At 33.0% G+C, this 14,849-nt stretch overlaps 2 protein-coding genes across 2 annotated transcripts in view; one reads left to right on the top strand and one right to left on the bottom strand.

Moving 5' to 3' along the window:
- Nucleotides 1-14,849, top strand: part of LOC140436747 (synaptic plasticity regulator PANTS) — a 145,315-nt gene that overhangs the window by 13,066 nt on the left and 117,400 nt on the right. The gene's annotated exons all lie outside the window — the stretch shown is intronic.
- Nucleotides 75-14,844, bottom strand: LOC140436740 (adenosine 5'-monophosphoramidase HINT3-like). The gene is made up of 3 exons (XM_072525805.1): nucleotides 14,156-14,844; nucleotides 6,214-6,407; nucleotides 75-227 (listed from the first exon to the last, which is right to left on the bottom strand). Exons 1-3 carry the CDS (start codon nucleotides 14,346-14,348, stop codon nucleotides 198-200), a joined length of 417 nt encoding a protein of 138 aa, XP_072381906.1. The 5' UTR covers nucleotides 14,349-14,844; the 3' UTR covers nucleotides 75-197.

The raw sequence follows: 14,849 nt of genomic DNA on the forward strand, positions 1-14,849 counted from the left end.
CGGGTCTATACTTAAATACCGTGATAATATAAAGCACAAATATACCGTCCAAATAAAAAAATCACACATTTGTTTCAAATAAATCGGTTTATTGTGATTATTAACATGAGTATAATTTTCTAAATATTTATAGGTATAAAAATAGTTTTATTATTTTATTATATGTATATATATTAATAATTTCTGTTTTTAAATACTTACTCAAGTCGTAGTATAACATCATCTGCCTAAAATGAAAAAAAAAGTTGAATAAACCAATTAATCCAATTATCAAAAATAATTTACTAAAAATAAATCAGTGAATATGAGTGGCTTAGATGCAAAGGTTCCTATCCCCAAAATTTTTTTTACTAGATTAGGCTTAATAAGGCTAATAATTTCTGTAAAAATCGTGTGCAGAATTAACCTAAACTACTTTTTTTTGGTATGGTGTCGGTCACATAATTAAATCGGCCAAAAAAAGAAATTTTCGTAGCAACTGGCGAAAAAGTTCAATGGCTTAAAATCCAACAGATAAGGTATCTTAAAAATGAACTAACAAACCGTCACCATGGTAAGTTTGAAACCATACATGATTTGAAGCAAGCAGTTCGTGAAGAATGGGAGCAAATCCCTTAAGCAGACTTTGCTGCCTTAATCCGAAGCATGCCTGATCGAATGAGAGCTGTAATTAGATGTCATGGAGGTAATACACTCTACTAAATATCATTTTTCATAAAAAATGTTTATATTAAAAAAAAAATAATTTTTGTTCAAATTTTTTGTATTGTTTATTGTTTTTTTTTGTATTACAATCTTGAGTTGTAATAAATTTGACTTTATTAAATTCCCAATTGGGAACATCTTAAACTTTTTTAAACGCCAGTTTAAAAATCTGAGTATTCATTGATCTGAGTATTCTGAGTAATTTTACACCCCAGTGTATTTTTGATTTTTTTCAAATTTTGAACTGTTTCAAAAACATTGTTTTTTATATTAACGTAAATATATCCACTGTTTTATTGGATCTAAGTAAGAGTAAGTAAGTAAGTTTTAATCGACCTTTTAGTTGTGTGCGGTCCGTTTGGCTATTAGATGATTAATGCAGCCAAAAATGCAACATATATAGAAAAACTGGTGACATATTCAGCATTCAACAAGTTATGTGAACAGACGTTTTCACTTTCAGTTCCGAGGAAAATATTTTTGCTCGTAAACTATAAAAATTATCTAGATATTGCGTATTATAAACCCTTCTAAGTCAAACTGTGGTGTCCTAGTGATTAAGGAGATGGATTTGATATTAATTGTGCACACAGGATCGAAGCCTGTCAAGAGTGTAATCTTGTAGTTATGTTATTATTTTTATATGAAACTAACTGATCCGGCGAATTTTGCACCGCCTTAGAATTAAATAATGCGTCAAAGTTCAGTACGCTCCTCTTTCGAGTCTGTTAAGTAACAGAAATCTCTGGGTACTGATAGCGACTTTACCATTTCCAATATCTAACAACTGCTTCGAAAACACTTGTTGTGATTTTGTTGCAAAAACACTCACATGTTATTTGTCAATAGGGATGTTCACAAATTTTTAAATATAGTTAAATTCAATGAAATTCAATAGATTATAAAATATATAAAAATATAGTAAACATGAAATTGTTTAAAAATATATATTTTTTAAGATAAATCAATTCTTAATTTTAATTTTGATGGAGGCTAGAAAAACGGCTCCTCACAGCGAGGCTACGATGTGTGACGTCAGCAGTCGTATCGACAACTTGTTGTGTATACGTATTTACGAAGTGTAACCAGTTCTTTAAGTATTTATACAGTAATAATGAAGCCAAATAAGTGGTGTTCGCTACAAAGAGAGGGAAAAACTAGAAAAAGCAGTTATTAAGCAAGTTAGAAAAAAAATAAATTCAAATATCTGTACCTCGGAAGGAATCAACACTATGTTCATTTTTAAAACTTTACAGGGGAGCAGTTTAAAACTTTTTTTCACCAAAAAGTATTATTGCTGCAGCTCTTTATTAAGATATTGAAACAATATTTTACTAGAACATTCTGTTTATTGTTATTTACATAATACATTTGTTATAATTAAAAACAAATTTGTTCCTGTGTTTTTTAACCCTTTTAACGGACATGGTGTTGTATCCATCTAATAAAGTTATTAAGTTAAGTTAATAAAGTTGTTAAAGTTAAACAACTACAATCCTATTTGACTTTTACTAACAAAATTTATTTAACCGTACAATTTACCTTTACAAATACAAATATGTATGTAAAAATGGCATTTTAGGTACAAACCACTCAGTCATCCTCAAGTAAGTCTCCTTCTGGATAGTCACTATTAGTATTACTAGTAGGTATGCTTTAAGTTTTAAAAGATAAAAATCATGGCAAAATGTAGGAACATTTGACAGTAATGCCAATAGATCGTTATACTTTTGTTGTGATATAAGTATTGGACTTTGTGATACCAGTTGCAAATCTTTTGGCAATGTAAGGTGTCGCCTTCGAAACCTAACAAGGTCAATTTCCTGGTTTTCGTCATGAAAATTACTTTTTAAAAACATAGTTCCAATGCTGTTTTGTTTAACTTGCAGTTAAACACAGTTTGACAGAAGAACTTGTTGTTTGTTAATGTCTCTTTTCTATTAATCAAAGGCGGATTTTAAGATGTTTTGACATCATACAAAGACCTTAAATTTTTAAATTCTTCTAGTTCCATAGTATGTACGGTATATTTCATTGAGGTTTATCTGACTAACGGCTGCCAGTCCCAGGGCGTGTAAATAGAAATGTTAAGTTTTTTATCTTTCGCTCTATCAGCGCATGGACAGTGTCCGCCTCCATGTGGGTATTACTCTTTAGTAGAAACTTCTGGATGATAATTTTTACTTTTTTAAACAAGTATTAATGCTAACATTTTTATTCTGGCCGTAACATTTGTAAGACCGTAGTATGATTTCTTCTATGTTACTGTCAGGAATGACGGTATCTGCCCATTTTAGTAATGCAAATCTTATTTCATTTCCACTACGAATAGTTTATCAGAAGTTTTCTCTATATCAGACTGATCTTCGTTATCACAACTCAAGGCATCTCTAATAATATGCTCTTCATTTAAAACATTGCTTGGTGTATTATTTGATTCTGAAATTAAACAAGGCGTATAATATTGGTTGTAAAAGATTTAATAATATTGCTAGTCTAAGGTTGGTATCAAATCACTACATTATCCTTTTGAGGTTATGTTTTTTAATAATTTAAAAATAATGAGCAAAAAGGTAGCTTACCTGTAAATGCAGTAGAAGAATTCCCAGAACTTTTTAGTAGATACTTCAAGAATCTTTCTCCTACGAGAATTATGGTTCATTGTTCTTATTATTAGTAACAAACCACTGTAAACACACCATAAATAGCAAAAGTATTATTATTAGATCACTAACAGTCTACCTCTCATTATAGAGATATGCGCGGCGGTAATTCACATGCGTAGAGGGACAAAACATTAAGTCCACATGGTGTTTTATCCCTCTAAGTAAAAATGGATTTGGTGTTCTTTTAAAGGTCACTTTCTTTATCAGCAAATGGTTTAGGACCTAGTGCTCTATTCCTTTAAATAAAGTTATAAAAGTTAATTATTAGTCTGTAAAATTGTCAAAATTGAAAAAATGGACATAGTGTTGTACAGTATCCCTCCGAAGTACAGATATAAAAACCTGTGGTTTGACAATTTTATGTGAATATAGTGTTAAATTGTTTGGAACTGTAATAAAAATCTTCTCAGAATTGTTTTTAGATGTATTTAGACACCCAGGAACAAAACACCACTTAATTGGCTTCATTATCAGTGATTAAATATTTAAAGAACTGGTCACACTTCGTAAATACGTATACAAAACAAGTTGTCGATACGACTGCTGACGTCACACACCGTAGCCTCGCTGCGAGGAGCCGTTTTTCTAGCCTCCATCAGAATTGAAATTAAGAATTGATTTATCTTAAGAAATATATATCTTTAAACAATTTTATGTTTGCTATGTTTTTATATATGTATATATATTTATATTGAATTTAACAATATTTAAAAATTAGTGAACATCCCTATTGGGGCGTCCTTACGTGCTGCCACAAATTAGATTATGTTAGGCATGCGTTTAGTTCATCCGCACCAGTTAATTGGGAAATAATTATTAAATAAGGAACAGTCTGACAATAGAATCATGGCTCCGCCAAAATAGTTTTGATTATCACGAATATCTTTCAACATTCTGTGAAAAAGCCGAATTTTGCCGAAAATATTAATTTTGGGAATCCAAAAAAGATGCAAAAAAGTTTACCACTTTCACCCCGGACTTACCCCTAAAATCCCCGTCGTAGGTGGGTAAAAACAATCGAGTTAGAATCTATGGAGAGGGCATCACGTGAATAAAAACCTCACTTCGGCCATATTGTTAAGATTGCTTTGACACTTTTGACAGATCGTATATAGTTGTTAACGTTTATTGTTTTTCAAATATTTTTAGTTTTATAATACTTTTATAGAAACTGTAATAATATATTGTGATTGTGCATAATAATGGTTTCTTGTTCTCAACGTAGTTGCAGTAGCAGAAGCAATGTTAATAAAAAATCTTCAGGAATAACATTTTACAGGTTAGTATACAAATATGTAAGCAAAGTAATGACCCGTACTTCAGAGAATAAATTAATAGTATTTGACTGTATTAATTTATCTTTATGTATAATATATCGTGTTTTTAGTGTTTACCGCGGGATAAATAAATCATAGTTTATTAAAAATGTATTGCATTTTTTAGATTATGATTAAATCTTCTGAATAACTAGTCACATTTTTATAGTAGTTTTAATATTATTGAGTCCGGCCATGATCCCACCGCCATATTGGTATCACCGTTAGCCACGCCTACCTACGCCGTTTTTAATACACATGTTAATATGCTCATAGCTTCTCCATAGATTCTAACTCGATGGTAAAAACGCAAAAAAATCGATTTACCAAGAATCTGCACGCCATAGAAAAAATATTTTGAATAAAAAATGTAGCTGAGGTAATTTTAAACAAAAATGTATATTAGTGCTTTTGTTTAGAATAAACCGTTATCTCAGAAACAACACTTAAAGTGACCGTCGATTTTGAATGTCAGTTACGTGCGCGAAATCAATGTTCAATAAAATTTGTATCAGCTCGACGGTAAAAATTCGATATCTTTTGATCCAAGTGTCCTATCGACAAAAATCAAGATGCGTTTTAAAGGTAAAGAATGCAGCTTTCGTATACAGTTTTTGTATTTTGCCACGAATAAACGCAGTTTTTATAAAAGTGTTAAATAAAAGTAACACGATTTTTGCCATTTTTACGATTCTCGTGAGATCAATATTTTGATCACTTTCATGGACCAGTCGTGGTAAAATTAATTGTTAACTAACTGATTTTGTTTAGGTAGGTCATTAATGTTATTTTTTCACTACATTGCGTTTTACTCTTGATATTTTTTCTAAAATAAAGTACTTTTTCAAATTTTTTTCTTTTTTTATTCCTTTAAATATCCTTTTTTAACATAGTCGAATGCCCCCCTCCACCTGGACGAATGCTTCCTAGGGGTGGGGAGCATTCGACCATTTGTAAAGTTTAAAAAAAATTTTGCTGTTAAATGGTTTTATTTATTCTTTAATTTCAGGTTAATTATTTGAACAAAACTTTGATCTACCCATTAATGCTCTTTTATTTTAAAAGTATGCATTTAACAAATTTTTATATACAAAAAACCATTTTGTGGTCGAAAGCTCCCCTCTTTCCCCTATCAATTTTTATAGTGGTGCAATAATTTTGAACATGGCTATATTATGAAAGAAAACACATCTAGGTTTTAAGTTTTAATCCTTAAGTGATGGCTAAAGACAATAAGTACCTCAGTAAATAATAAAAACTTGTCTGATGGCAAATAGCTTCTTTACTGGCATTTAAGGTCTAACTGACAGTGTTTTTGTTCATAATTCTTCTACACATAATTGCTAAAACTGAATCCCCTAGCAATGCAAATACGCGGACGGACAGGCAGACCGCACAAACTAAATGATCAAATTTTTGTAAATACTTTTATTTGGATCCAGTAATATCGAGATCGTCCCGTTAAACCTCTCAAAACATAATATTCTTTGTCCGCATTTTTTCGGAAAAATTTTATATTTTCTTACCAATTCAAAGAACATATGATGCACTTGAAACAACATTTGCTGATACGGACTCATATCCGCTTCTGGATATATAACATGTAGATGCAGGTGATCTACAGTAGTATATGGTGGACAATGGAAACCTATTCTGGCATCTTCACTATTGCCATTTTTTAGCTCTAGGACTCTTTTACCAACCTCCAACATTCTTTCTACTAAATAAATAATAATATATTAGATAACTACCCGAATTGCATATAAAAGATAAGTAATTTAATGTTTATTTATTAATTGAATGATTACTTATTAACCCTTTCACGGATAAGCCGGTACTAGTCGTCAAAGAAGCACTTTTCAGCATACAAGTATTGATACAACGAGCAAGAGATGTTAATAATAAAAGTCTTTGTCTGTTTCATTGACTTCGAAAAGGCATTTGACAAAGTACAGCATGAGAGGCTTATTGAAACTTTGCGAATCGCAAACATCGATGACAAGGATATAAGAATAATAGCCAATCTCTATAGGAAACAAGTAGCCAAGATTCGAGTAGACAATCAATTATCCGATGAAGTCACAATACAAAGAGGAGTACGACAAGGTTGCATACTCTCGCCTTTGCTGTTTAATGCGTACTCTGAACATCTATTTCGAGAAGCTTTGGGAGAAACGGGTGAGGGCGTGATTGTTAACGGTGAAGTAATTAATAATCTAAGATATGCAGACGACAGTGTCCTTGTTGCGGATAGTGCTGAAGGATTACAAAGACTGATAGATCAAGTAATTAACATCGGTAGAAAATATGGAATGAAACTTAATAATAAGACGAAAATTATGATCATAAGCAAAACCCAAGATACGGATGCAAAGTTTATGGCAGACAATGAGGTATTGGATAGAACAAAAAAAATAACATACCTAGGATGCAACATCACAGACAGCTGGGATCACTCATACGAGATTAAATGTAGAATCGAAAAAGCAGGGAGTGCCTTCCAACAGATGAAGAAAGTTCTCTGCAATTTAATAATATCAATATAATAATAATCATAATCCTTAATTGTTATGTGTTTTCTGTTCTTATGTATGGAGCAGAGGCATGGACACTCACTGATGCGTCTTGCAGACGGTTGCAGTCTTTCGAGATGTGGTGCTATCGTCGCATGCTCAGAATATCATATGTACATCATATAACTAACGAGGCAGTAATGCAACGTTTACAAAAAGAACCTGAAGTCTTGAAATCCATTAAAGAAAGAAAGTTAGCATACTTCGGACATATAGTGAGAAATGAAAATAAATACAGAATCCTACTATTGATATTAGAAGGGAAAATAGAAGGAAATAGAGGACCAGGACGCCGCCGAATATCCTGGCTTAAGAATTTGAGACAGTGGACAGGTATGACCACCACAGACCTATTTCGAACAGCTGCTAATAAAATACGATGGGCAATGGTGGTAGCCAACATAGAGGATAGGCACTAGCAGAAGAAGAAGTCGTCAAAGAATTTTAATCATTGTGGAACAAGACCAGAGCCGGCTGTTTATATCTCCTACCACAGTATTTATTAGAATGTGATGTCATCCTAAAAAATAAACTTTGTGTTATTGTGAGATTTATAAAGTGAGAAATATGGATGTTCTTCTACTTCTTAGTTCAGTGGCGAGAGTTGTTAATCTATGACAGTTGGATGTAAGACCTTTGTACCACACCTTGTTCCTTCCATTAAACTCTATTAAGCTCTGTGGCCTCAATGAAGGCCAACAGTTTCCTTATTGGTTGTTTTAGGATCTCTTCTGGTTCACACCTCAGTTGACACGTGAATTCCTGCCTCATATCACTTAACAAATTGCAATGTATGCGTATGGCAATCTCTTCTTCCACTTCGCATTTTCTGCACCATGGTCCATTCAACTTACCTAGTTTGTATAGGGGTGTTCTTAAACGACAGTGTCCAGTCACCATTTCAGAAGCCGTTTTAACCTATCGTTTATTGAAGTTCATCAAATTGTCCTAGAGTTTGTTTTATATATTCTTGATTATTTCCTTAGTTTGGATTTGCCCTTGCGTGGCTCTTGATTTATTTTGATTCCTTAACAGCCACTTCTGAATCTCGTTTTTTTTTATCATCTTTAGTGATGCGAAAGATTGGTTCATTCCCATGTACCCCTTCATGACCCAGCACCCATACTAAAGACACTTTATTATCTTTTGTCAGATTGTTGAGATCTTTGCAGTTCCTCCTAATTTGGTGAGTACATATGTTCTTTACTGCCGGAATATCCACTTGGCTATCTGTATAAATGTTGATTATCTTTGCTTTGGGGTCTCCATCCATGATTTCATCAATGCAGGCCACCAAAGCAAAAGTTCAGTCTGGAACACAACTGTATATTGACCTAGACTGTGAAATTTATTATAATTACTTGTCTGTTCAAATACTCCTAATCCAGTACCATGGGCAGTTTTAGATCCATCAGTCCCCATTAATATTTAGAACTTTTTGTTCTCTAGATGGTATAATTGTATTAATCTTCTCAGTGAAGATTAGTTCTGGTGTCGTCATAGAGTTCATCATAAAGATGGATTCCTCAAGTATAGTCGCAGTAGTATTTGTGTGGCTATTCAATACATAATTTGGTCTACAAGTATTGTTTGCTTTAAATGATGTCATTGGACAAGACAATCATATCTGTTAATTGTAAAATTTGCATATTTTTACAACCTACTGGTAAACATGCATGAACAACATAGTACTTAAATAAAATATTAGGTAAATACATAAGAATTTATGTTGGCATCATCCTATCAAGAATCGAACAAACAAGGAAAACATTCATGAGCATGAAAATATTTTTTACAAGATCAGACCTTAGTCTACAGCTTAGAATCCGAATGATCAGATGTTACGTTTTTTTGTCTTACTGTATGGCTGTGAAGGTTGGACAATGGATTCTGAAATAGAAAAAAGAATAGATGCCTTTGAGATGTACATATACAGAAGAATGTTGAGAATTCCATGGGTACAAAGAGTTACTAATGTTGAGGTACTTCGTCGCATGTGTAAACAAAAAGAATTACTAAGAATTATCAACAGTTTCCAAAACTACAATTGCCATTTGGATCGCCAACTTTCGAAAGGAGACGGCGCCATGAGAAGAAGAAGGCATCATGGGAAAAAATCATGTCCAGGCTGAGAGAATTGGACATTAGTGAGTGCCTGGTCAATGTAATTGACAGATAGTTTACTGACAGATCCATAAGGGAAAAAGATAGCAGCATCAGTTTCTCGCAGGGTGTTCCGCAGGGTTCAGTACTAGGTCCCATCCTGTGGAATGTCCTGAACGACGGAGTGGTGAGGCTACAGATGCCAAGGGAATGCACTCTTATAGCTTATGCTAATGATCTCGCACTGGTTGTGAAGGCGAGTCAGAAAACGGGTATGGCTAATGCGGCTAACACAGCCCTGCGTCGCATTAGTAGGTGGATCAGAGAGAACGATCTACAGCTAGCGCCTCAGAAAACTGAGGTGTTAGTTCTCAAAGGGAGCCGGGAAAAATCCTCTCTTCGCTTTATAGTGAAAGGTGTGGAGGTTGCACCGGTTAAATCGATTAAGTATCTGGGAATCTGGTTGTCGGAAGGACTAAGGTTCGGAGTACACATCCAAAAGACGGTAGAGAAGGCGAACCGAAATCTGGAGGCGTTGATACGCCTAATGCCAAACATTGGAGGCCCAAGTAGCGCCAAAAGAAAGGTGCTAAATGGAGTTTTCCAGTCGGTGGTACCCTACGCTGCCCCCGTGTGGTGTAGCGTACTAAACACTGCGAAATACGCAAAGCTGATGGAGACTTCGCAAAGGCGAATGCTCCTCAGGGTATCTAGCGCATATAGGACAGGTATGCAAGGAGGATGGATGTAAATATAGATGAGAATGAGAGAAAGAACGATAGTAGAGTGGCAGAGAGAATGGGTGAATGATAGCAGAAAGGCAAGGTGGACGAAGGAGCATTCCCGATCTGAGGTCGTGGTGAGAATATAAGTTCAGGAAACTAGACTACTTCCTGACGCAGTTTCTGACCGGACATGGTAGTTTTGGCACTTTCACAAATAGAATAGGCAAATCTGCCTCGGCAGACTGTACTGTTTGTGGGGTACCAGACGCTCTCGCCCACATTTTTAACTGCCAGAGATAGGCAAATGAGAGGGGAGATTTCGAGAGGCGAATGGGTTTCGGACTGGATGAAAGAAACATTGTAAACATAATGTTGAGAGGAGAGAAAGAATGAAGAAAGAATTTATGGTTAATATTATTTATTAGTTCATGGCCTAACGTCTGAAACATTTTCTGATTTATGGTAATAGGTATGGTTATTTATAAATTTTTAGTTTTTTATTATAGTTGTTCATTGAGTGACAAGAACGGTGGTTAAGGTTTTAGCCGAAACACAGTTAATCCGGCACTACCCTGGGGTCTTCTGGCGTAGTATCCTACTCGGCCGAAAGATGCCAGGGTGTATTTTTCCGTGACGTGGATGTCCAAAAAAAAATTTCCCCCACCGTTGCCTGTCAGAATTCAATGGATACCTTCTTAGGCTCTTACAGGAATCTGGCAAAAAAAAATTGTAAAAGTCATGAAACGATTAGTAAGTATCTATTTTTACAAGTGTACGGATATTTGATTTTCATTTTATTTTTCTAAATTTCATTCTAAAGTTTACTGTACAACTATTTGTGTCAACATTACTTGATATTTATGTTTTTCACAAGGAAACTAAATTCCTGTAGCTGGTTGTATACCATGTATCACAAAAAATTTATTTTAAAATTTCTTTATAAAAGATATATATTTTGGTACGATAGGGTGTTTTAATGCATACGTTTTATAAAGTAATTTTTAAATAAACTTTTTATTTATTTTTTTAATGTACAAAAGTAGCACTTGGAAATAGTTCTACACCAATTTCTCTCCATTCCTTTATATAAAAAGAAAGTTTATTACAAGATGACGCCTTAATCTAAAGTAAATACTTCTGTCAGTCGCTTCTATAAGCTATTCAAACGGTATGGGCTCTGACACCCTGGTAGTACCACAATGAAAAGTATTGAATACCTTTACATCACAATGGAGAGAAATCTAGAAAATTACAATTTGTTAAGAATATCACTGATATAAAAATCAGCTCTTAAAGACAGTTTATAACACTGCCCATCAATAGATTACAACAGTTTATAATACTCAATAAAATAATGCACGAAATTTGTTTTTTAGGATTTATTATCCCTGATTTTTTCTAACATGATATTCATTCTTGTAATCTCCATAACTAAACATCTTTTGTCTACTATGTTACTTGTAAAAAGAAAAAACCATGGCAATCACAGTTTTAACACATACAATGGATGAAAAGGAGGTATGTGACCCTAAGTGAAAAACCATGCACAAAAGCAAACAAAGAAAAAGAAAACATGGTGAGTTTGGGGTCCTTTCAAGGTTATAGTACTAGAATATATAGTGTCCCTTTTTTACTGACAGAGGCACACTTAAAAAAGTTAAGATATAAAATAACTTGAATGCTTGACAGAAAAATATGATACTACAAACTAAAAGGTCTCCAAATTCTGCTTGATTGTATTCACTAAGTAGGAGAGGAAATGGGCATTAAAATAAACTCAAACAAAACCAAGTTTTTAGTCTTTAGTCGTAACCCACATCCAGGTGCAGAGCTTCAATTAAATGGAGTCTAAGTTGAAACAGTTAACAAAATTACATATTTGGGAACTGTCATAGCGGATAAACTAGAACCAGACATAGAAATAAAACGAAAGAATAGCAATTACTAAAACTACTTTTATGAAAATGAAAACATTTCTTTGCAATAATCATCTCAGTTTAGAACTAAGACAAAGAATGGTTAAGTGCTATATTTGGTCTGTACTTTTGTATGGAGCAGAAGTGTGGACACTAAAAGTATCAAGTATTAACAGAATTGAAGCATTGGAAATGTTGATTTATAGAAGGAGGCTAAAGATACCTTGGGCAGCAAGAAAAACTAATGAGGAAGTACTAAGAGGGGTCAACAAAGAGATAATTGCTAAAGACTGTTAAACATTGGAAAATGTCTTATCTGGAACATATAGTAAGGGGAAATTGATATAGGATATTACAACTGAACCTTAAATGCAAAATAGAAGCCGCAGAGGTGTAAAAAGAAAACAGGTTTCTTGGTTTAAAAACATTTGTGAGTGGACTGAGATATCAAATGCAGGACAATTATTCCATGTGGCAGAAGCCTTCACAATGGTGATCACCAAAGTTGGATAATTCTGATATGGCCCATAAAGAAGAACTAAAAGAGGAAGAAAAAGAAAATTTAAATAAATATTGATTTATTTAATTTTAAAAAATGGGTATTCAAAAGAAAAGTATCTTTGGTAATAATAAAATAGGAAAAGCTATATAAGAAATAGAGGGGAAGGTTTTATGACCAAAGAGATATATAGAAGATTTGTGTAACTGCAACATATCTCAGGGTTAAAATTAAGCTAGAAGAAAACAGCCCTTATATATCAAAGTGAGAAGTAGAAAAGTCCATTCATAGAATAAAAAATCCAGGTCCTGAGGTACATAGAGAAATCATTAAATTACTTTAAGAAAACTGTATTGAACCTAACACCATATGTTTACCACTGTTTACCAGACAGGGCACTTCCCAAATTGACTTGAAGAATTTACCTCTATATTTGTACCAGTAGCGAAAAAATATCTCTCAAAATGTGTGAAGAATATAGAACCATTAGTTTGATGAGACATACACTAAAAATCTTCCTATACATTACACATGATAGAATATATCAAATTAACAAACAAAGAGTAAAGTGATGAGTGAGCAAATCCAAAGAGCTAGTGATGTAAATAATGATATCTTTGTCTGCTTTCTAGATGAAGATAAAAACCTTCCAACAAAGTACACCACAACAAATTCAATGATATTTTCAGAAAAGTATGTATTAAAGATAATGGCCTGGGGACATTATCAGTAATTTAGAACAAACTGTTAAACACAAAAAGACACTGTTAAAGGGAATAATAAGTATTCCCAAAAATTCAATGTCCAGAGGGAAGTTGGACAGAGACATATTTTGTCATCTCTATTATGTAATATTTTGATGACCATCCATTTAGAGAAATAATCCTGTAGAAATTAAAGACAGACTTGGTGAATGGAATATTTAAAATTTGATGAATAATTTACAAAAAATTACAGACTTTGAAATGTGGTATTATCACAGGATGCTGTGTACCTCTCAGATGGATTGACTTACAAATATGTTTCAAATAATAGATCAAGGCAAAAAACTGATCAGCACAGTTGTGCAGAAAATTGGCATATGTTGCCCATATGTAATGAGAAACAAAAAGTGTCACTTTCTTAGGGTTACAATGCAGATTACATTAAAGGGGACTGGGAGACAAGTAATCTAATGGCTGAAAAATATAAGAGACTGGTCTGCCAAAACTTACTAGAATTGTACACAATCACTCTAAACTGAATAGAATATTCAACAAGTGGAAGTGAAAGAAAAACAAGTGGTTTTTAGACATAACAGGTGACAAATATCTTTATCTTATAAAGAATAATAGAAAAAACAATAAAAGAGGGAGATTAATTATTTTTGTCCCATTCATAGACTTAAGTCTATGGAAATGTCATATCAATATTACAGGTATCTGCAACACTAATCAAAATAATTACAAGCACATGAAGCACATATTAAGAGTCAAAGAACAAATTAACAACAAAGGATAGAAAAGAGTAAAACGGGGAAGGGCGCCTAAAAAGGCATCATAAATGATATGAGGTGAAGACAAAAAATAATAAGTATCTATATAATTATTTTTTGGTCGCATGTTTACTTATCGCTTGGAGCTGATTTTCGAAAATCTAATGTAATGACTTACCTAGAAGTTTATCTTCATTTGTTTTTAAACTGTTTATATTAGGAATATGTTTCTTGGGTACAACCATAAAGTGAATACTAGATGCAGGTTTAATGTCAAGAAATACGATTAACTCTTCGTTTTGAAATAATACTTCTGCAGGTGCATCTCCAGATATGATTTTACAAAAAATGCATTTAAAATCTGTTGTCATAGTAATAAAAAATTATTTAGGAATGTGATAATTAAAAATTTAATAATATAAAATTATAACTGCATTTTTCACATATATTGTTATAAATCCATATGTATTAAAAATGAAACCAAATATCAATCGAAAAAGACGTCCTTAGGACAATGAAGTTCGTTGTCTAAGGAGGAGTCTTTATTATCTAATTTTTCTGTTGATTATCATTGTAGATTTGGTTTTTCCGCGAAACGTATTTTCCAGTCCTTGACTAATCTCATTTTTATTCACTGACGGTGTATGTGTGTGGAGAAGTTTGGCTTCGAACTATGTTCATTAGCGTCATTAGTCATTAATTAGCCACAGATCTTGTTCTTGTTAATGAAATATTATTGTACTGACTTAAATTAAATATATAAAACAGCTGATATTAAAGAAAGAGAATAAGCTATATGCAATGAAGTCTAATATAAATCCAGAAGTATAAATCATATCATCATCGTTACCATTATCCATTATAATAGCAAA

Source organism: Diabrotica undecimpunctata, chromosome 3 (assembly GCF_040954645.1).
Source record: "Diabrotica undecimpunctata isolate CICGRU chromosome 3, icDiaUnde3, whole genome shotgun sequence".
NCBI classification, from domain to species: Eukaryota; Metazoa; Arthropoda; class Insecta; order Coleoptera; family Chrysomelidae; genus Diabrotica; species Diabrotica undecimpunctata.

What these genes read in the sequence shown, in the direction of transcription:
- LOC140436740 (XM_072525805.1), bottom strand. Translation starts at nt 14,348, where the DNA reads ATGACAACAGATTTTAAATGCATTTTTTGTAAAATCATATCTGGAGAT. An exon ending in AAATGAAGATAAACTTCTAG is followed by an intron (nt 6,408 to 14,155) that starts GTAAGTCATTAC and finishes TTATTTATTTAG; the next exon opens with TAGAAAGAATGTTGGAGGTT. An exon ending in ATCATATGTTCTTTGAATTG is followed by an intron (nt 228 to 6,213) that starts GTAAGAAAATAT and finishes TTTTCATTTTAG; the next exon opens with GCAGATGATGTTATACTACG.